Genomic DNA, 23,907 nt, shown 5'->3' on the forward strand with positions numbered 1-23,907 from the left:
AACAAAGGAATGGCCAATGGAATATTCGATACCATAGACGTCATGCTCAGTATATAAATGAGGGTTGGCTGGTGAGAGGCAATCCATGATCACTTCTTGAGAAGGTACCAATTCAGTGGGTGGTAAAAGTGACTTGTAGTATTATTGTTGTTGTTATTGTTCTATTAAACTGTCTTTATCTCACACAGGTTTTTTTTTTCCTTTCTCTTTCCCCTCCTTTTCTCCCTCTTCCCCCTGCCCTTCTGAGGGGAAGGGGGAGAACTGCGCAAGCAGCTGCGTGGTCCTAGCGTCTGGCTGGGGTTAAATCACAACACGTATGCAATACAGTTTCACACAGAAAACTTTTAGATTGAAATGCTTTTTTCTAAGAGAACATCCTTAATACAGTTTTGCCAGTGGTAATGGTTACCACCCTTCTAAAGAACTTTATTTAATAAAGTCTAGGTGAATCTTGCGCACAACACTGACCACAAAGCCTCCATGAAGAATTCCCATTCAAAAGGCAATTATCTTTTATAAAAATACCCAGTCTTTATTTCTAGAATACTACTGAAAAAAATCATCATTAAATTAGATAAAGCAAATTTATTTCTCAAATCTGAATTTTTTCAAGTTCACGAGAGATGTCTGTCTAACATCACTCCTAAATAGTTCAAGAAAATCGTAAGGCTACCTTTCATTCTTCATTGCAATCTATAGTGTGAATGCAGGTACTGCCAGGTACGATAATTGTTTCTAAAATAGTAAAAATATTTCATGTATATATGCAAGCGCTACATTTTACCCATACATTAGGTTAGCGCTTGCACAAGACACTATACACGGAGAGGAAGCTCTCTACTTATACCGGTACGACTCTGGATTCCTGACATCTCTTGCTGTCTCCAGCCCACAGGCAAGATCAGGAGTCCTTACGCTGACTACTGCCTGCTTCACGTTCAGACTTAAAAGGCCACCTTCAGTAACACCGGCCCTACCACTGCCGGTCGTTACCCGCCCTCACCCGACGGTCTCCTCAGGCAGTAACGGCCAGCGCGCGGACCGCCCGCCAAACCGCCGCCCCACCCCTCGCTTCCGGGGCCCGCGGAAGCAGCGGGGGCTGCCGGGCAGGCGGAAAGGAGCCCGCCGCGCATGCGCAGCTCCGCCGGGCGCCCGGCGAGGCCCCGCCCAGCCCCGCCCGCCCGGCGCCGCCCGGCCCCTCCCCTGCGCAGGGGCAGCGGCTGCCGCGGCCGCCTCCGCCGCCGGGAGACGCCTCGCCCGCCCGGCCCCAGGGCCGCCGCCGCCCCGTCATGTCCGAGGCGGGCCAGGAGCTTGTCCACCTGGTGTGGGGCAAGAAGGCCGGGCCCCGCGGGCTGGCCGACACCATCTTCTGCCGCTGGGCGCAAGGTACCTGCGTGCGCCGTGCCCCAGCCCTTCCCCCGCCCGGCCTCCTCCCCCGGGGGTCGTTCCCCGGCCCCCCTCGCCGCCCTGGGCCCGCCTGCCCGCGCACACCCGCAGCCGCCCCCGGCGGGCTCGGCGGCGCCTGTGTGCCCGTGTCCGTCTGTCCGTGAGGGGAGCGGGGCAGGGCCCCTCCGCGGACGGGGCGGCGGCAGTTGCGGGCGGTCGTGTGCCCCTGTCACCGGCAGCCCAGCGTGTGGCCCGCGGGGAAAATGATGCAGCAGTTTCATCTGCTACATAATAATTTTTTTTGCAGCTTTGTCGTCTTCTGCCACAAATCTTCAAAGGAACTTAGAAGAGTAGGGAAGGAAATGTATTTCATAAATATGTTTTAACAGCATCTTGCGCCATTATTTTACATAGCTCATGGAAACATGAACATTAGGACAGATTTTTTTAAAGCTATTTCTGTAGCGATTGAAGCAGGTGCATGCCATCTTTAGGATGTGGCAAGAGATAAAAGCAACAACAACCATGGAACCTGGTGTATTTGTAAGATGTTTTTTCCATATTTAAATTACGCAACCCACACATAGTTTCTTCTTGATGGAGACTTTGTAGTATGCTTTCAAAACTGCAGTTGCGAGGTGTAGTGCAGAGGCTTGCCGATAAAAATGATATGCAAGAAATCAGTCTGTGTACCTGCCCGGGCTGAAAGAAGGGAATAATAGCCTTCTCTATAACTTACTAGGAAGTTTGAAGAATTCTAGTAATGGTTATGAAGATTATAATTAAAACATCCTTAATTCCTGGAGAAAATTTGCAAGTGATAGTGGAATTTATAAATTAAAAAAAACCAAACAAACCAAAACCCAACATTTTAATGCATTCAGGTCTCAGGGCAAAGTTGGCTGAAACAAAAGGATGTCCTTCATGTTCTCTGTTCCTTGCTCTTCTTTTCTTAACAAGAGTTTTGTCATAAGCATAGCTTCAGTAGGTGCATGTGTGAGGTTGATTTGGGAGCTGCACAGCTTCTCCTCTGTCACAGGACAGAGTGCACTATAAGACTCCCATATCTTTTTCTCTAGGTTAGTCTGTGTTCAGATAATTCAGTGAGAAATATTTGGGGGGAAAAAATGCCAAATTCCTTCTCAGTTCTAGAATTTAAGCCAGCCTAGTAAAGCCAGTACTTTTCCTAGTGAATTGATTATTTCTCGGGAAATATAATTACTTTCTGAAATATCTCTTAAGTGTTGGTAAAGTGTTGCCATTTCAGTACAAGGTTTTTGCAAAGTCAGAAAAAAGAATTGGTGTTAAAAAGCTTAATTATTTCTTTAACTTTAGGTTACCGAAATTGACATTTTCACTATAGTTTATTTGTATATGAAATTTTAGCAGTTTCAAAATTTATTGAAATATATGTTGTAATGCCCCACATTTGTGATCCTGTGAGAGATTAGTGGAAAAGACCTCTCATGTTCTTGGTGGCTCCTGGAAAGGAGCTATTATTTCCTATCTGTCTTTAAGGAAAGTCCTGTAAATATACTGTGTAGTGCATCTGTTCCCTTCTCTATATCCTCTTTAATATCATCAATTTTGTGTAGTAAAAACACATGACAATAACTTGATGTGGTGTTTGGAGGTCTTGTGCTGGGAATCAGAAAAGTCAGTTTCGATGCCTTATGTTGTGTAGTAGCATAATACATCTACCCAACTTTCAGTTTCTATTTTGTTGAAAAAATTCTGCACCGTTTACCTACTGCAAAGGATCTTGGTAACACTGACTCATCAAGATTTAAAAAAACCCCAAACATAATAATCAAACTTTATTATTTACAAAGACTTCAAAGTTTAAAAGATAGGTCCTAGTTTCACATCATATGTGCAGAAAATATCAAAGTATAAACAATTCTTGCTTAAACAACTGGTTTGGTGTTGGTTTTTTTGTGGTTTGATGGGGTTGTTTTAGAGTATAGTGCCAACACTGGTATTTATTTCAGATAGTTTCTGAATGTTGTCTTATCCTTTTTCAAACCCTCTGAAAGTTGGGAACTATAATTTACATTTGGTAAGAAAAGTAGAGAGTAGGAAGGGTGTCGAGGAATGTAAGACTTGAACCAGTCAGTTTCTCAGTAAAGATAGCAATGTTCCTGGAATCCTCGTCATGCACGGAACTCGTTAGCCATCATATTTGTTTGGTCAAAACTGAAGACAGACTGATCTGCGGGCAGTTGATAGAACTGACCTAGCTAATGTGGATGTGCTGTTTGAAGTTAGTGACAGTAATTTCCTCAGTTTGCTGCATTGGCAACTTTAAATGTATTGGGTTTGTTCCTGACTTAACAAAGGCATGGGTGCAAAGCTGTTCTTGCAGTTTGGTTGTAGTTCTTTGTATTGGCTTTTTTTATAGAATTTTTTTCTTTATGATTGCAGCAGAATTTGCAGTTTGAACTTCACGTATCCCATTTACCAGAATCCTTAAAGTGGACCCAGAGAAATGTAGTGCAAAGCCTCGGTCTGCATGTTGGTGTTTCCTGGCATAGATATGATGACTTGGTAAGGAGTTAGGAGGAGGACTGAACCCTAAAGAAAGACACCAAAGTTAGGAGCGATTTTCTTCCTTGATCCAAGACATAAATTCCATTCATAAAGCTGCTCTTCAGATCAGCCCTGAGGCATGTGGCATCAGGTCTACACAACTATGAATGTCAGGTTTGAGTGCAGCATCCTGTCAGAATTACCTAAGCTGTTTTCTCACTGGTCTTTGGAAAGAAAGATATGGGACAGTCATTTAAAAAGACAGTTTAACTTCAAAAGAATAGCGTGACGGTATTAATACTACAGTTTGTGTATATACATAACGTACAATGTTAAACGGTCTGTTTTATCTGTATCCTCTTCCAGCTTCTAGTCTGAGAGCTAGGTGAGTAGACTGACAACTTTCCTTTTCTTTCTCCCCTATCCTTTCCAAGTTTCCTTTTTTTACATGCCTGGAACTCTGTTTCTGTTAGTATGTTTAAACATCATCAGATTGGCTTTTATAACGTCCTTGGTTGAGGAGACTGTAGTATTGTTTTTAAGTCATTTGACCTGTAATATTATTAGACCATGATCAAGTCAGGGTTACTAGGAAATAATATTTTTACCAGACAAGCAGATACATTTTGAGCAAAAGGAATACACTTGCCACTCTTAAAATTCTTAAATAGAAGTAGCAATTTGAAAAGTGTTCCTCTGAGTTTAATTTAATAATGTTTAATTCATCTAGGTGATGGGAGAGAAATACTCACTGGTATATATGTAGTTTTTTAAAATATTTTGATGACTATGATTTGTAGAATATTTGCATTTGTCTGCTTTCCATCTTCCTGAGTTCCGTATAACTCAGTGCAAACAGTTAATCTGGAAGAAAAGCATTTTTCATTTAATATTCCCAGTTAGGATATAGACAAGTGTGCATTCTGCAAACAGCTGGAGGATGTTACACCTGTTGGCCCACCTCTGCCTACTTGTTGCTGCTTGTCTGCCACAAGTGTTGCCTCTTAAATCTTCTGGTGAAACTGCTTTTGAAGCTTCTGCTTTACCAATGCTGTTCACACTTAGCAAAGTAAGCCTTGGTGAGTGGTCTTCAAGTCATAGTCTGTGGACTGCTTTTAAGGCATCTGTAAAAATTAAGACGTTAGAAGCCAAACCTGCTGCCAGGAGTTTGCACATCGTGTGGAAAAAATATTGAGGTCTTCAAACAAAAAAGTACTGATGATTACTGACTTAGAGCTTCTGTTCAAGTGGAAGATGTTGCTTCAGTTTAAGTAGATGTTGCTAATTCTGCCAGAAGAAAGTGATCTTTCTTGCTAACACAAGCCATACTACTATTAAATATGAGACAACAGTAGCTTTTGGAAAAACTGCAGGGACACGCTGCTGAGAAGAGCTACCTAACACCCTGCTCTAGGGAAGAATCTGTTCTCAATTTTATGGTGGTAGACTTTTTTCTTCTTTCCTCCCTTGGAGAGGCATATCAGTTTTGGGATAGTGATACTGTCTTTAGGATAAAATAACCACATCTTGCTGTTTCAGACAGACTGTCAAATCCCTTTCTATTGTATATGAGATCTAAATGTTTATTTCATGTATTTACGTAATGCAGACTTGTCTTAACGAATTTATTCTGAAGAACACAAAACCTCTTATGAAGCTTGCTGAATGAGAAGTTAGGCTTTGGGGCAGAAGTACAGTTTTTGGAGGGATTGTCTGTGTTGTTATGTGTAAGTAACAGCCCTTTCAGAACAGTTTAACTGAAAGGAGACTAGAACATACCATTCACTGTGGAAAAAAAGGGGTGTGAACATGTAAGTTAAGTTGTTAAAAGATTGTATTTTCTGGTTAATGGGCATGGTGGCTAATGTAGTTGGAATACACATAGAGTAGTAAGAACTTGAAATGCCCTTTAACACAATTATCTAAATAATTAGTGAACCCTAAAACGCTTAGCTGCTGCCTGGGCCCAAAAAGGAATATCTGAAAAGACATTGTCCTTACTTTAAGAAAGGATATGGTGCTAGTGAGTCCATTCTTTACCCTGGGTAAGGCTGACAGGCTTAAAGAAAATGAAAGGTCTTGAGGAGTGCTCACAATAGCGGGCTTTTACCAGGGTACAGATTCAGAAGTGTCAGTGAACATTCAGAAGTTTCACAGAGCTGTTTTGTTTTACAAAGGTGTGAAAAAAGGCATCTTACCTTGTCTTCTGGCAGCTTGTTGCCTGATTTAGTGGTAGCCTACCAGGTAATTTGGGTACTTTCCTCAAACCCTTCCAGGACTTCCTGGCTCTTTATCCACAACCCATTAAGTGGAGTTTTGTTGTGGTATTGTTTTAGCAAACATCCTTTTCTTTTTGTGTGTGGGAAACAGTTGTTTTGTTTAGTTGGGTTTTTTCCCCACAGAAAATTTCAGAAGTTTCATTTTAGTATAAAAAATACACTTTGAAAACCCAAAGCCATACGCAAAATATGTCTATCATTCTACACCCAGCTCTAGAGAAAGCATGAAACATTAAGATGTGTTGTAAACCTTGTACTTGAGTAATAATGTATTAGATTATGTATAATAATGTATAGAATAATTAATTCTAGTGTTTCTGTCAGACAGTTCTTGTATCCCAAAAAAGAAATACAGTTCCATGGTGAGAGGCTGGCTCAGCAGAGAACAGGACAAAAAATTAATAGCCCAGCATCTTTGTAGCTGGATTGGATCAGAGATAGAGCAAGTTTGGGTGATTTTTTTTTAATGTGGTTAGTGTTGCATGCTCTTTAGCTACTGCCCTTGTCTCTTTTATTCAGCTAGAATTGGTTCTTGCACAGAGTGAAAACACTGAAGGTATACAGCAACCTTTGTAAAATGTCAGGGGTACTAATGTCTAGAGTGTCCTGGGTGTGGAAAAAAAAAAAAAAATTTTTAGAAATAGGCAAATAATAAAAAGATGCAGGAAAGCAATGGGGTGGTCATAATAGAAGAAGGAATGTATTTTGTAGTACTTTGGACCATAATGTGGAGTATTAGGTGAAAGGGGAAAGGTAAGAGTAGGTAACTAAGTCATACGTCTGTTTTAGGAAAATATATGTAGAAGGGCTAAGAATTAGGTGTAAGAAAAAAGTGAGCCTTGGTAAATGCTAAGTTTTGGTGAAATAAGGAGAATAAAACTTTGTTTGTGATTAATAGTGGGCAAATGATATAAAGAAAGATTTGGGAATATCATGGTCGCAATAACTCAAAATATTAAGTAATATACTGCTTAACAACAGGAATCTAGATCTACTCCTCCTCCACCCCACACTGCCCACCCCCAGCACAGAGGTTAAAGCAGTAGTGATATTGAAAAAATGGGGTCAATGAAGCATTTAATACGGTTATAAATGGCAAGGAAGATGAATGATAATTATATTATTTTATGTTTCTTATAGGTAAAGAATAATAATCATGGATAAAAGGCAGGCAGATTAAAAAAAAAATATTATTTTGGCTGCATTACATCTATTTTGCTCCTGAAACTTTATCTTGAGTGAAAAGAGCTGTATAATAGATATGGCTGTTTAAGAGCGAGAGTAAGTAGAAATGAGTCTGTATCAGAGAGTCTTAGTTGGTAGATCAGAGGGTGGCCAGGTCAGTCCTGCAAATCATAAGGAAGAGCATGGGGTTTATGGGTGTTTATAGAGATTGCCCAAGCTGTGATTACTGTGGAGGGCACAAAAGGTAAGTAGGTACAATTGCAGGCTGAGGTAGACTTGAACCCAGCTGGACTTAAGACTGCTGGCTTCTGAAATTTCACCTGAGCTAACTTCAGGTTTTGTAGAAGTTTTAAAAGACGACAAGACCAAAATCCCTGAAGCCCGTTTTTTTGCTTAACAGCTTTGATGTTTATTAAGCATTAAGGAACATTTAGGTAAAAAGAAATGAAGTGTTTCTTTAGGTATTATAGATGTTTTTTTTCCCCTACAGTTGTGTTCTGTCACATTTTGTGTAATATCAATTTTGTGTTGTCAGTCTCAAATTTGTATTCACTCTTGTGGATCACACCTGATTTTCTTTATTTTTAGGAAGCAGTTTTGAAAAACAGGGCAGGGTTAAGCTGAGACAGTTCATGCTTTGTGTAAGAAGCCTGAAGAATATGAAACAAATTCAAGGTTTCTTAAGTGTGGTTTAGTGGTACCACATCCAAGTACGTTGTTTTTCTGCAGTGGCTAAATCATTAAAACAACTAAAAAAACCTATTGTTGCAGTGTGCTTAGATGGCATGCAGTAGTGCTTCGAAGTAGAGGAAGACTTGCCTTTTAATATCGCTAAGCCTGCACAAACTAATTCAGAAAGTTTAAAGGACTGGTGATATTTCTTATTGGGGCGTGTTAACAGGGGAGTGAAATGACATTGGTGCAAAGTAATTGACATTAGTGCATTGGCTGAAGTATGGGTTAATGGAGCTTTTTTGCTACTTTAGGTGATGCTGGATCTAAGTATGTAGGCATGACATGTATCTGGGTTTTGGATATAAAATACATCTTTGTAATGCACATTAGCACATTCAGTTAAAAAAAAAAAAAAAGCCCTGGAGCCTTGCTGTCAGATACCGGAGAAAACCCATTTTTTTCTTTAAGAACTATGGCTACATCGATCCATCTTAAAAACAGTTCACATTGTTGTTGAATAATTCTCATTTCTGTGATGAAACATGGCCTAGAAAACATGCAGCAGTTCTCTCTTGTGCTGCTTGGGTGATGGACCTTTCCTGCAGAAGTGCGTAAGTCTGCACTGGGGGGATGCATTTCCCCGGTTTCACATCCAGGGATTAGAGATGCTTCTGATATGGCAGCATGTAATGTTACAGAATTGGGAAAGGAAGAAATTGTGGGAAAGAAACATTGAATATTGTTTCAACCGAGACTGACACTGCTGAGAAAATACGCATGCATATCCCCTTCCCCCCTGCCTCCACTTGCTCACGCTTGCTGGTTAGTTACTGGTCACAGTTGCATAGTTTCTAGATTACATTGAACTAGAGTCACTTCAGCATAATTTTATCAGCATTTAAGAGTAATGCAAAATATCATTCACTGTAAGTTGCCAAGTGTCAGCTTCATCAAGGTAATTGTCCATGTATATGCATTTATCCATGAGAAATACAAGCTATGAATCACCATATCTTGAAGATGAGTTTAAGGGCAAGGTGGTAACGAGAAATTTTTCAGTAATTGCTCCAGTGTTTGCTCTATTATGTGGCTGTAAGGTAATTCTGAAATACAAATACATTAAAGATGGAGGCGGAAAATAGGTGATCTTGCATCTTAGTAAATATAATGTATCTTCTGTGAAAGAACACCATTAAGAGGGTTGCTTCAGTGGTCACAAGGGAATACTGGAGTTACTCAGCGTATTTCAGTCTTAATAGGAAGCGCTGATAGGCCAAAAATGAGATCAGTGGGAGGCATACTGGGCTCTTTGTAGGCAATAGAAATGTATTATGCATGGCGAAGGTTCAAAGGTGATTATTATTTTTACATATGTGAGACAAAATATTATCACAAACAAATTTTAATTGATGTATAAGAAATAAGCCATAATAAAATAAAAACTATGGTTTAAGTATCCAGCCACATGTGCCCTAGTGTCAGTTTTACTGTTAAAAATCCTTCCATTTTTGTAAAACCCTAGCTGTTGGCCCTTTGTGGTCATGATTTCATTGCTGACACAAATAATTAATTTCTGTGCTCTTACTTGTATTCATGACTTTTTTTCTTCAGATAGTTTAACCGCATTCTGTTGCATGACCAGGGGAAAAAAGTCTTGAAAACCTCTTATCTTTAAAGGTGAATAAATCAGGTGTCATTTCTCTTAGGGAAGGAGTATACATAAACATGTCCTTGTTTACGTATTTCACTAAATATAGTCTTTCTTTTCATGTGGCAGGATTTGTCTTTAGTGAATCTGAATCAACTGCATTAGAACAATTTGAAGGTGGCCCTTGTGCAGTGATTGCACCTGTACAGGTAAGATGCATTTATTATAGGAATGGTTTAAAATTAATAAGCCCAACATTTCTTTTTTTCCTCTATCTATGTGGAACTAAATAAATACAGAAAATGTTGCAGATGAGTTGTATTTTGATTTCATAATATAGTGTGGAGGAGACAAAAAACTCAGTAAAAAGGTAGAGATGGGCTGGTTTTGAACTATAATTTTGCAGAAGTGGATTTTTTTGAGAAAGTACAGCAGGTTGATTCAAGCAGAGGTAACTTTAAAATGGGGAATGCAGGATAAAGGGGAGACGTGAAAGATCATATATAAATGTAGTGCTAATCCTTTCTTATCTCTCAAATTCCCTGTCTTTAAGAAGGGTAATTCTGTCTACTGTGTAGATATATGACCTGTAGGCTGGATCTGTTCTGGTAGAGCTGTTTGTCTAATCTGCGATTGCTCTTCATTCTCTTAGGAGCACCCTGTAGAGACAGGCAGACATTGAGTCATGGGCCAGATTACTTTTTCTGGTAACCTGCTTTTGACTCCTCTTACACACAGATCAAATTCTGCAGGTATGTCTAGGTCTGAGTTGAGGCCTCGTCCACTGATGTATTAAAGTCATGTGGAAGAGTTAATCTGATCATGAACCGGAAGGTATCTGGGTCAAACAACTGGTATTGTGGAATTATTTGCATCTCTGATGTGTGTGATGTGATAGTCATAAACCTTGGTTATGGTTACCTCAAGACACTCTAAATGCTGGTCCCACCAAAAGACGTGTACCATAGGAAGGAGCATCACTTGTTTAGGTTGTAAACAATCAATATAATTTTTTTTATTATGAATTGCACTCTGTAACAAGTCTCTGCTTAGTTCTGTGGTCTTAAAACCAGATGTAGAGTGTTTGGTCTCTGATGTTAGACTGAAGTCTTTCATTTGGGGAGAGTGGAGAGAGTAAAGAATAGGACCAGCCAGCTCCTTAAAGGCAGTGCCAAGTCTTTACCATACCAAATATTCTTATAGACAGTGTTTTTCCAGGTTTATATGTAGTTTAACTTCCTTGAAATTGAGTATTTAAAGCATGTTTAAAAGTCAGCGGAGTTCCAGCTGGGAAGGAGGAAGGGATCAAACAGTGCCTGTTGCTGCTGTGAATTACTAAAACAGGTGTGCTAGAGACTTATGACAGGAGAGCAGGGTGAATCTGTCAGGAAAGAAGTGAAAGTTGAAGGAGCTATTTTTAAGGTGCTGGAAATACCTGAAACAGCATTTAATAGAATAATTAGAAAGACCAAGAGCTTGCTTCCCAAAGTTTGTTCCTTCTCTGTCACTTAGAGCATATCTTTTTTTTTTTTAATTGCAACATTAGTGTTGATGGAAAACAAAGCAGGGTTATGGAGATGCATAGGTTTTCTTTGGTCTGTGAATTATGACTTGCAATGGTTAAAACAAGTGGGCTTTTTAACTACCAGAGGGGTTTGTCTTATGTACTACTCATCAGTTATATTGCAAAATACTTCTGCCTCCATACTGCAGTCCTGTGAGTCTGGAGATGTTTATGTAAATATGCACTCTGTTTATTTGAAGCGTACTTGACATTCAAAGTCAATAATGTTGAACGTAGGTATGAGGCCACCTTTGTAGTTAGTTTGAATGGGAAAAATCAGTAAATCGTGCAGGCTCAGGGTCTCTTACCGAACAATGACCAGCTTGAAACCCTTCTAATAACATGCAAAAATGTGTTGTTATAGAGCTTGTGACATAATGTTAAAGTTGGTGTTGTCTTGTATTTTAATATTATGCTTTGATAACAAAGGCATTCCTTTTGAAGAGGCTTTTTACCAGTGAAAAGTCTACTTGGAGAGACTGTCCAGGTACGGAGACCTCTTTTTTTCCTCTTTATTTTTTCCATTTTAATTATTTGTAAAGCATGTTCTAGTACAAAGAATTTAAAATATTTTACACTTTCTTTTTGATTAAGTGTGCTCCCATGCCATTTTATGAGGCATACAGTATGTATACTGCATGTCTCTAAAATCCCATTTGTGAGGTCTGTGACTTGCTGTAATACTTCTGAATTTTATAAATATTTGATAAATATTTGATGCAATATTTGATTGCAGCCTACTATTAGGAAAGGAATAGATTAGAAATCATATGAAAAGACATTTTTCTGAAGACAGCTTTATAATTCTTTGGTCCGGTATAGTCAAACAGCAATTAACATTAATAATTAATAAGATAGAAGTCATAAACTCAATTATTTAGATAAAATTAATGTATAAAAAAGATACTAGTAGCTTATATAAGATACTGATTAGCAGCAATTGAACTCATGTAGGTTTCTGATCTTTCAGAAGAGGAACAGAAAAACCTTCTCTGTCATACATTATGTGATATTTTGGAAATGGCTTGCTCTGATAATTCTGAGTCGTATTCTCTGGCAACATGGATAAGAGGAAAAACAACTGAAGAAACTGCTAGTATTTCTGAAAGTCCTGCAGAATCTAGTCGTCATGAGGAACAACCGTGTAAGATGTATTTCTATTCTAAATTACCCATCTCTTAGTGAAGTATTATGTTGTTTGTGAGGGACCACAGCTTTTTATTATTCTATACAGATGGGGGTTTTGCCTTTGTGATTCCATTAGCAACAGACAGATTTTTGTCTGTTGTAATTAGTCATTGATCCTTTTTGTTGAAAGGAATGTGCTATCTGTCACTGGAGTTCTAACATAACTGTTCCTCTTGAATGTGAGCAATTTCCTTAATCTTTTCAATTTTATTTTATAATTTATTGGGACCTGATGTATCTTTAATTCGGAAAATTCTACACTCTTCCTAACACTGGAGGAATCTTTTAACTTGTCACTTGTTGCTTTATTTCAGAAGAGCTTTTGTAGGAAATTTTGCAAAGCTTTGTCTGTTCTAAAATATTCTGGATCCCCTGTTATGGAGAAGTAGCCTATTTCCCTTGGTTGGATTCTATGCGGTACCAAAACAACTTAATCAAATCACCTTCTAGCAGATTAATGTATTTTTTTGTAGGATAGAATTTTTCGGTTACCTACTTTTTGCAAACATCTTGATTCCTTCATTAGTTATTGACATTGAGGATCCGGTGAACATCATCTGTTGCACTAAGATATGGCATCCAGTCATATCTAACCACTGTGGAGCTAGTGACATGGAAATTTTATCTGTGCACATATGATCATTGAGATGTGTATTTAATAGAAGATATCTAACGTGTTAAAAGATAAGCTTCTTTTTTTTTTTAGTTTTTGTTCCCAATGTGTCCCTTAAGAAGTAAGAAAAACTCTTCATATGAGAACATGCTTATAAAGGTGCCATTTTTTGATGGAAGGAATATGTTATTCAGCAGTTTGTGGCATAACTCCAAAGTAAGAATTGTACAAGTAGATTTGTACGTGCGCAGCTAGCTATAGCAATTAGTAGTGCTGGAGCTCTTTATGTTACAAGTCATCTTCATCTGCTTCTGTCAAATGCTCCATGTGCTTTAGAAGGCTGAAACAATAATAAGTAAAATGTTACTTGATTGAAAAAACAGAAGGTCACAATGTAAGAGTTACAAAGGGAGCTTTTTTTTTTGATCAAGAAAAAGTATTATACAAAAAGTTGTATCTACAACTTTTCTGTTGGGGGGAAAAAAAAAGTAAAATCTTCAATAATAAGGTAGTTGTGACTCTCTGAAATTCCTAGTTTCTGTGGATTATCCAGTTGTCTCTGAAGCTCTAGCTCATATTAGCAAGTTTCCTTTGAAGAAAAAGTGAAGTAGAGCCTACTTATCAACAGGCTTTTGCTGTCCTGTTTGTTAATAGGTTGCCTAGAAAATGCTCAGCAGAAAGTCTTTTTAAACACGCAATTAATAATTGCTCTCAACACTGACACTTAATGAACTAATCTATCTATTACACATATACATTTTTCATATTTCTGTACAAGTCGCAAGTTCTGCCTGACTTGTCCTTAATAGCATGGAATGTGCTTAAGAAGAGCAAGATTCATTTACCATGAACAGTCTGCTTTTGTCATGAGCAAACTTGATCTCTTTCACTGTTCAAATTCTATATTTCCTGCTAGGCACTGAGTGTACCTCTTGTATGTGCTCTACAGTTAAAATAGTATTTTACTTTATATGTATAATGCAATACACTTCCTGATTTAAGATATATTTGTTAGGATGGTCTTTTTCCTTTCCTGTCCTGCTATTTTAACGATAGACCAGCTTCTTGCCTGGTTAGGCTTGGGACAAAGATGTGTGTTAATAATGCAGAGTTATTCTGTTACTGCTAGTGCAAAGGAATAAATTTATTTTTTGCTTGGTTGCTCTAATCAATAAAAATAAAAACAGGCATTGTCATAGTTGGTAGGACTTAAGAGATAGTTTATGTGTGTGGGAGTATTACAGATACAATTCCACATGGCAAGCTACTGCTATTTGGGAATTGAATATGAGAATATATAATAAAGCCATGAAATATGATTAGATATAGCATGATAGAGTATCATATTTAAGATTTTCTTATACAGTTGTATTTCTCATACAGCTCATGTTCTATTGCTTTGGTTCTTTTCCTCTCCATTAAGTACTGTCTTTATTTAACCTTGTTTGGGTTATGCATAGCTACACTTCTCTCTCGGATTTCTCCTTTCCCTTTGATTCAAATAGTAGTTCTCTTACCATTTCACTCTGTTCTGTAGTAACAGAATGAAACTGCCTATCATCCTGCTGCGTGAACAAAAGGTGGATTTGAGCACACTTACTGAATGCAATTGCATTTTTCATCTGCTTTTGTGGTGTATACCAGCGACTTGTTGTTGGCCATGCGTTGGCTGTAGTAGTGCAAGTTCCCAGGTTCAAAGATTGCTTTATACGATTTAGTCCCTCTAACTTTCTGCTTCAAAAATGTATGTTCTTGGAGCAGGGTTAGTTCCTGTAGCGTTTATAACTTTTCTTATAAAAACAATTTTTAATTAAGCAAAAATAGAAAAGAAAAAAAAAGCTATGTTTTTACCAGTTTTGCCCTTGGTAATTTAGCAATTTCTTGTAGTTTTCACAAGACGAGAATGTTCTTAAGACTACTGCTGCCTTATTTATGAAGTAGAAAATGAAAGTTTTCTATTGCTGGAGAATCAACTGTGTTTGCACATAGGCAAACAAGTGCGTCTTTCAAAATACGATGAGAAAGGGCATAAAAAGCCCTTTCTGGAATTCTTGTGGGAAGAATTGATCAGTAGTATTACCCCTAATGGCTTCAGGTCTTTAACGTATTGTATGCAGTCAGATTCAGTAGCTAGATGATCAGACATTGTTTAAATATTCAGCATTGAGTGCCCTTTATCAGAAAGCAGATCTGTCTGTTTTGTATATTATTCCACTAGAGGAAGATAAAGCCCTTAGGGACATAGAGGGCACTAAAGACTGCTACAGTCTTAATATTTGAATGCCTATAGAATTTGATAATTAAACAACTGGTGAGTGTAACTTCCTGTTGATAACAGAAAATTTGATTTTTAAAGTTCATTTCATCTTCTTTGTTTGGAGATGTTGTAAGGGGAACAAAGCTATAAAGCCTGTGTTGAACTTGGGAAGACACTAGTGCTGTATTTTTTTTCTGTCTTGGATGCGACACTTATTTGAAAGGCTATTTATGCATTATTACAAGAAAACAATGAGAATGTATATAAAAACAGGATGTGTAATACTCTGTAGAATAATTCTAGTCATTTGTTTGTAATAAATAAGCATTAAAAAGGGGGAGAAAAAAACCCAATGTTTCAGTAACAGAAATGTATATTTTTAAGAAAAAATACAGCTTACCTACATTGATAAAATGATCCAAATAGTCATGCTTGCTTTTTTAGGAAATAATACTTCTTGTTGACCTGCAAAATTATATCTATAGTATGCATATGCTTGATGACTTTGTGACAGCCACGTTTTGTACAAAATTAACAGCGTAGTATTTAACAAACATTTTCAAGGCTACACACTCCAGTGGCTTTGTGCTTTTAATAAATTGACTAGTCCAAATAGAAATGTTCTCACTAATTTGTATGGTGGAATCTTAATGTTGCAGTAAATTAATTTACACTAATCAGTTAAAAATTTTAAATGTCAAGGGAAAATTAAAAATCTAATTAAAGCTTGAAAGTATACTAGCTTGCTGTGTGTATTTTGTGTCATTTTTTTGCCATGTGTAGTGCTGAAAAGTGTCTCTTGTGTATAGCTGCCTTGGCTGTCGAAGAGCTTGGCTTTGAGCGATTTCATGCATTAATTCAGTAAGTAATATGTTGGAACATTTAAAATACAGTATTTTGAAATTACGCTAATATTCACAGTCCTGAAAGGGGTATGTTGAGGAACTTTGTGTGTGTTACACATGAGGTTAAACTTGGATTTCTAGTTTTTGTTTGGGGGGGGGGGTTTCTTTGCATTTTGCAGTTTAAAATGGAATATTATTTTGAGCATAAGCATTAGGGTTTAAAATAAAACTGGAGCGGAGCAATGTAATGTGTGAAATTGGCTGAATAACTTGTGTATTTCAAGTATATGAATACAACTAATTAAGATTCACATTTACATTAAAGATGTTAATCCTCAGGTTTTTTATACGTAATCTTCACAGGTGATTCTATATGAAATACTTGTGATATATATATTGAAAAAAAGTATCTTCTAGCACTTCTGATTCAGGACAATGTAGGAAACATTTATAAAAATGTTCATATACGAGACTGATTTTTGTTTTATACTGTAAACACTGTTCTCTTTTTGCGTTGTAAATACAGTTCTAGTGAGTTTATCTTTAAAGGTAATAGCCTTTTATTTTCACATTGAACAATTGTGATCGTCATACAAATAAATCCCCAAAAAGGAAATAAAGAGCAACAGAATTTCAAAAAACTCTTGAGATGGAAAATGTTACTAATTAGTACTGAAATAACTACTGCGTATTGTATCGGTAGTAAATACAATTTGTTCTTTAAACCCATATGAGGAAAGAAGAAAAGGGAGAACATAAAATTTTTGTGACCCTATCTGATCAAAACACTAATTTCTTGCCTTCCCCCTCCCTCCCACTCACCCCCTTGATCTTTGGACTTGTGGTACCCACTTCAGTTTTTCTGTCTTTCTCACTGGAAATGGATGCTCTGGCACATGCCTTGAAATCAAGCTGAGTGGTGGATTTCAGAACTGACTTTGCCTTGCATACCTCGTATGCCTTGCATACTCTATGGATAATGAAAGGCAGTTTAAAAATCTCAAGTGTTAGCCAGAGTAAACCCATCTATGGATATATTTTTGCATATGTATGTTTCTTGTTTAAACAAGACTTACTAAAAGTGTGCAAGAAATCAAAAAAACAATAATGCACCTAAGTTTGTGTAAGATAAGCAGAAAGCGTAATCTGGTTTGAATTACTCAATAAAAACTAATATTTGTGTTCTGAAAAGCAGTATTTAGCTCTAAATACCCCAAGAAATAGAAAATGTATTACTTCACTGGAATCTTGATGGATCTCGTCCATTCCTCTATTTTTATTTTACTTTTTTTCTTTTTAAGCATATGATCACCTGGTGTTAACTAACCATCCAGGCAGCAACCCTATTATACAACCAGAGAGTTTCCCAAATGCTAATGTACCACTTGTGATTTCAAACATTTTGCTTTTTCCAAAGCTAGAGCCTAACAAAATCAAATTCTCATGCGAGATATACTAAATACTTCAAAAGCTTGAAAGATAGTCTTACCTGGTTAAGTGGAGGGTTTTTTCTCCACTGTTCATGGACTGAATGTCTTTCAGAACACTATATAATGTAAACATTATTTTGGTGACATACAGTCTATTCACAATTTCAGTAGCTCTTTTGTAGAATTACTGGTTCAAGCCAGTCTGCTCTTTCACAAGTATATGTAACTTTATGGTTAGTGTTTGCACATAAAAACTATGTTCATTTTTGCACACTGCTCCAGAATTATTTCTTTTCTTCTAATGGGTAAATACTAATGATTCTATGGCAGTTATAGTAACTCCAGAATAGCTGCTATGTCATTCTGTATACAACACCAGTTTTACTTGGACATTTTCATGTTAGGTAATAATAGTTCTTGTTTGTGCTTTGTGACACTATTCTAACACTTCATCTAAATACATTCTCCCTTTTTTTGTCTTTTTTTTTGTTTGTTTGTCTTTAGCAAACGAGCATTCAAAAGCTTCCCTGAACTGAAGGATGCAGTTTGGGATCAATATTCAGTGTGGACAAACAGATTTGGAGTATTGCTCTTTCTGTATTCTGTAATACTGACAAAGGTTTGTGGGTTGTTTGGTATTTTGTGTGTGTGTTTGTTTTGTTTCTTTGTTAAGAGAAAGTTTGATCATGTAACCCTTTTTCTGTAAGAGGTGAACACTAAACTCAACTGAGAAACTACGTCAAATCTAGATAAATGGATACAATGGCATCTTCATTCATGTTGCAGTACATTTCCAGCATAAAAACTTTGAAAGCTCAGCCTTTTTTTTCCCCTCCCTCCTGGTATGGGAGAATTACAGATTTTGGAAACATCCTTCCTTGTATATCCCTACCATCTCTTATCAAAACAAAGAAGCGTGTTTGGGTATCAATTCATATAAGACCATCAGCCTCCTGATGTTGCAGTGTATTCCTTAAGAAAGCAAAAATGTTTGTAATTTTTCTGCAGGGTATTGAAAACATAAAAAATGAAATTGAAGATGCAACTGAGCCATTGATAGATCCTGTTTACGGTCATGGAAGGTAAGCTGCAAAATATGGTTGCTACCATTTAAAATAGATTAGTGGACTAGTTTTTTATGTTTCTGTAACTGATCATTCTGTTAGGAAATTATTGACATTATGACAAAGATTCAATTATAACTTTATAATAGCTAAAAGCAACACTTAGCATGCCTTTTTCACTGCTTACTCCATTTAGTGCATGAGTTCTGAGGAAATGCTGTTATTGCTGAATTTTCAGAGGAATAATTCTCAAATTCAGGGCTACATTTTTGTATCAAGTTGTTGATTGATAGAGTGGAGATATTAGCATTGCTGAATTACAAATACGCGCTAATTAAAGGTATATAGTTAGAGAAGGTCTGCTTAGCTGTCCGGGTAGTAAAATATTTTTTCCATTTGTTAGAGAGAACCACTTTTTCAGAAATAAATTGTGCACCCCTTTTAATAAGCTGTTTCTTTCTGTTATATAGCCAAAGTTTGATTAACCTCCTGTTGACGGGACATGCCGTTTCTAACGTGTGGGATGGAGACAGAGAATGTTCAGGAATGAGTAAGTTGATTCTAGTTTATGCTTGTTCATAATTTTTATGTATTATAGGATGCTGACTTACAGATTTGCAATATGCTCTATTACTCTTTTGATAGTCTCCTTGTTTACTGCCCTGTGCTCGAGCAGACCTCGAATGGAAATAACATATACTTGCACAAAATCTCTGATGTTAATATCAGTGAATCCGGGATTGACAGCTACAAGTTGAAATTGTAAGGTAGCTGACGACCTGGATGATGGAAGCAAGTGCAGTCTTTGCAAGTTAGGAAAGTTGGTCAATACACTGCGGACAGGGCCACTATTCAGAGCAGCCACATCAGGCTAGAGAAATGGCCTGACAGGAACCTCATGAATTTCATCAAAGTCCTGCATCTGGGATGGAATCAGCCCCTGCAACAGCACAGGGCAGCACTGACTGGCTAGGAAGCAAATTTGTAGAAAAGGACATGAGGTCCTTGTGGGCAGTGAGTTGTGCGTGAGTCATCAGTGTGCCCCTCTGGCAAAGAAGGCCAGCTGCATCTTGGGCTACATTAGGAGGAGGATAGCCAGCAGTTGGAGGGAAGTGATGTTTCTTTCCCACTACATGGCACTTTTGGGAACACATGTAGAGTGGCGTGTCCAGTTTTGGGCTCCTCAGTACAGGAAAGACACTGACATAGCAGAGCAAGTCCAGTGGAAGGCCACCAAGATGATTAGCAAGTTCTTGTGTTTTTTGCATTTCATATTACAAACAGATAAGATGATCTGAAAGCAGGAACGCTTTTAATTGTAGAAGCGCTCACACCTTCTCTCCCACTGCTACAAAGTCCATCTTGGACTCATCAGCATGTTTTTTACAAGGATTTTCCATCATCTAAGTCATCTCTGAAAATACTGACGAATTGAAGTTCAAGACAGATCCATGGAAGACCTGAGTCGAAATGCGCTGGCTTGACAGTGAACAAGTAATATTCTCCTTTGAGACTATTTAGACTTTCACTTGATTGTGATTCCACTTGGTAAACACAGGCTGTACTTCAGCGTCAGGCTTATTGGAATGTCATTTGGATATTGTATCTAACTCTTCTTGTCCCTATTTGGTGGACTTCTTACCAGGGTGTTTAGATTGGATTATTGCAGTCTATTTATTATTGATGAGCCCGTCATCTGACTGCTTTCTTGATTTTGATTTTTTTTTTTTTGTCTGTCCTCGTGCATGCAAATAGATTACTAATTTGTTTCAAGGCCCCTCAGAGGTTAAAATAATCCTTTCTCCTTGGTTCTTCCTTGTGGTGGGTTGCCCCTGGCTGGATGCCAGCTTCCCACCAAAGCTGCTCTGTCACTCCCCTCCTCAGCTGGACAGGGGGAGAGAAAATATAATGAAAGGCTCATGGGTCGAGATAAAGACAGGGAGATCACTCAGCAATTACCAATCCAATCAGAGCAGGGTAATGAGAAATAAATGTTGTCTCTGCCACTCCTTCCCCGTCAGGGAGAGGACTTCTCACACTCTCCCCCTGCTCCAGCGTGGGGTTCCTCCCATGGGAGACAGTCCTCCATGAACTTCTCCAATGTGAGTCCTTACATGGGGTGCTGTCATTCAGAAACAGACTGCTCCAGCATGGGTCCCCCATGGGGTCACAAGTCCTGCCAGCAAACCTGCTCCAGCATGGGCTGCTCTCTCCACGGGGCCACAGGTCCTGCCAGGAGCCTGCTCCAACGTGGGCTTCCCACACAGTCACAGCCTCCTTTGGGTGCATCCACCTGCTCCGGCGTGGGGTCCTCCACGGGCTGCAGGTGGATATCTGCTCCACCGTTAGCCTCCATTGACTGCAGGGGGACAGCCTGCCTCTCCATGGTCTTCACCATGAACTGCAGGGGAATCTCTGCTCCAGTGCCTGGAACATCTGCTCCCCCTCCTTCTTCCCTGACCTTGGTGTCCGCTGAGTTGTTACTCTCACTCTTCTCTCCTGGTTGCTGTCCCACAGAGGTGCCACCACTGTTGCTGATGGGCTCGCCCTTGGCCAGCAGCGGGTTTGTCTTGGAGCCAGCTGGCATTGGCTCCGTCAGACATGGGAGAAGCTTCTAATGGCTTCTCACAGAAACCACCCCTATAGCCTGCTTGCTACCAAAACATTTCCATGCAAACCCAATACATTCCTTAAGCTTTTTTTGTTGTTTTTGTTAGGGTAAGTACCTTGGTTTCCCTTTTCTAGTCTCCTGACACCTCATTTATCTTTGGTAGGTAAGGTGATCATTAATGGTTCAGACACTTATTTTGTCTAGCTACTTACATGTTATATGAGTTTCATTAGGATCTGCAAGCTTGAACACCTCTGTCTTATTTGCAGTTTTTTAGCCAGTTTTGTTTGTTGTAATCTCCTTGTTAATCATCTTAAGTATATGACATCATTTACCTTTTTGTGAATCAAAGCAAAGTTAGCTTCGAATACTTGTATTTTCTTTATATATCATTTTCTTTTATGTTTTATCAGTCAATTCCTAACTGGATTCATGCTGCATGTATGGAACATTGTTGTCAGTTATCCCTCCCTCTTTCTAAATGAAATTTGTTGTAATTAACCTTCCATGATTTGTCTATTCAGTGTTTTCTATTTTCTCTTTTTGATTTTTAAATTATGATTTATCAGTCTGAATTGTTAGATTATGATCAATGAATCTGAATTGTTCTTGCAGTTTTCCTTAACACTGGTATAATTTGCTGTTCTGCAATTTAATATAACGTTTTTTGAAGTCTTGCAGCTCGTTCCCTTGTTTGCCTTTCAGGTTGTCTTTCTGGTAAACCTTATTAATTAGTTGTCCCAGGTGGAATTTTTTTCTTTTCTGAGAATACAGAACTCTCTTTTCACACGGTAATATTCCGCATTTAGGTTCTCAGTCAATTCTGCCTTAAAAATCCAGAATCAGAACTCCCATAGAAAAATCTGTCTCGTTTTGGGGGGAGAGGTGGAGCAGAAAATAATCTTTAGTACATTTTAAGAATCTGGTATTATATGTCCTGTTAGTTTTTCACCAGTCAAGTAATTGGACTTAAGCACTGTTAGGACCCCTCCATTTTCTTCAAGTCCTTGGGATGACTATAGTCAAAACCAGCTTATTCGCTCTCTTAAGTCTATAATCAGTATCTATTACAGAGTGATTTGTGTTGCCTATCAAAAAGAAGGGCAAAGAACAGCTTGTACTGATCACAGCTTCTTAGGCAAGACTGAATTTTGGATACATTGTCATGTTTCCTTTATCTTTCAATCCTTTTTGTCATCTTTTCTTTCCTCCTTCAATCATTTCTCCTGTATTTTGATTCTTTTTGGCCGTAGTATTCAGCATCGTTTCTGCCAATGCTATGAGTTTCTCGTGTAGAAGGGTTGCCAGTGTCAAAATATCAAGAATTGAATGTTTGCTGACTCTTCTGAAGTTGGCTCTTAATGTGTGTTTTTTCTGGTTTCATTACTGGTCATTTGCCTTAAATTCCTCTGGTCAAGTGACTGCAAGTTGGAGGGTTTGACGTTAGTACTGTACAGAGCTGATTGCCAGTGCTGCTGGATTTTTCCATGTGTAAACATAATAGAGATTTCGGGTACTTCTGTGAGCAGGTGTAATCAGTAGGTGAACTTCTGGAACTGAAGGTCAGGAAAGGTTTCCCAGGGCACGGGGGAAAGGTGGTGCTAAAGAACTGCAGAAAGCTGTGGATGGGATGTGGTTCATAGCGTATTTGCAGGGGCAGCAATGAAGCAACAGTGAGAAGATTCGACTGCAATGCAGGAACAGGAAGAATGCTTATAGGTGATGCTATTATAAGTAAACATATTTACTGTGTTGAATTTTCAGAATGGCACTCACCTTACATTTTTCTTCAGAAGTTATGTAAAGCCACTTTACCTGTTGTTCAACTGTTAGATAAGCAATTTTTAATTAGTAAGGAAATCTTGAAAATTATTTTGAAGTCAGTTTAAAGTTACTGTTAGTAATTTTATCAGTGACAAAGAACATACTGAATTACAAACTTGAGGAATTACCAGGTAGTTTGCAGATTATACTCAGAGCTCTGACTCTTACAATATTGCATATTTTCCAAATAATGCAGGAGTTATTAACTTGAATTGGTTTTGGCCACCACTGGCATAAATACCAGTGAAATGATCCCTCTTCTTTGGTTTGATTTTGACTGCCCTTTGAACCTTTCCTCTTATTCCAATCTCATCTCTTGCCATAATCATCCACAGTAGGAAGATATGGGGAGGTAGATTATTTTTTTTCTCCTTTTTTAAAGGCTGTCATTCTTATGTGAAGTGTAGCAATTTAATATGAATATAAATAATGTAATTGCTTTTTCTAAGTGGTGCCAAGAATGTGCGGTGGTTCATGTTGTCACTAGGTGGCGATATTCTGTTACGGTTGGTAGTACTACATTTCAAAACCATCATCAGTTTGGACTGCGGTTTCCTCCCTTTTTAGAAATTTGAGTACTTTGCAGAAGTGCTTTTAAAAAAATGAGAAACTAACTTTCTGATGAGAGGTATGCGTATTCATTTTCTTAGATGATCTTTGGTGTTATCCCCATTTTCAAAAGAAAAAAGGATGACCCAGGGAACTACAGACCAGTCAGTCTCACCTCTGTGCCTGGCAAGATCATGGAGCACATCCTCCTGGAAACTCTGCTAAGGCACATGGAAAATAAGGAGGTGATTGGTGATTGC

At 38.2% G+C, this 23,907-nt stretch overlaps 1 protein-coding gene across 7 annotated transcripts in view; it reads left to right on the forward strand.

Moving 5' to 3' along the window:
- Nucleotides 1-1,188: 1,188 nt before the first annotated feature.
- MINDY3 (MINDY lysine 48 deubiquitinase 3) overlaps nucleotides 1,189-23,907 on the forward strand; it is a 60,158-nt gene continuing 37,439 nt past the window's right edge. Inside the window, exons 1-9 of one of the 7 annotated variants that reach the window (XM_074574576.1) lie at nucleotides 1,201-1,386; nucleotides 7,968-8,089; nucleotides 9,832-9,911; nucleotides 11,696-11,753; nucleotides 12,237-12,410; nucleotides 16,134-16,185; nucleotides 18,104-18,218; nucleotides 18,608-18,681; nucleotides 19,134-19,213. In XM_074574576.1, the coding sequence (XP_074430677.1) occupies nucleotides 12,287-12,410; nucleotides 16,134-16,185; nucleotides 18,104-18,218; nucleotides 18,608-18,681; nucleotides 19,134-19,213 (445 nt within the window). In that variant the 5' untranslated portion in view covers nucleotides 1,201-1,386; nucleotides 7,968-8,089; nucleotides 9,832-9,911; nucleotides 11,696-11,753; nucleotides 12,237-12,286. Of the gene's footprint in view, nucleotides 1,387-4,281; nucleotides 4,301-7,967; nucleotides 8,090-9,831; nucleotides 9,912-11,695; nucleotides 11,754-12,220; nucleotides 12,411-16,107; nucleotides 16,186-18,103; nucleotides 18,219-18,607; nucleotides 18,682-19,133; nucleotides 19,214-23,907 lie in introns of those variants that run through there. The other 6 variants (XM_074574573.1, XM_074574571.1, XM_074574572.1 and 3 more) reach the window with 6 other exon arrangements.

The sequence above is a fragment of the Larus michahellis genome, chromosome 2, assembly GCF_964199755.1.
Source record: "Larus michahellis chromosome 2, bLarMic1.1, whole genome shotgun sequence".
NCBI classification, from domain to species: domain Eukaryota; kingdom Metazoa; phylum Chordata; class Aves; order Charadriiformes; family Laridae; genus Larus; species Larus michahellis.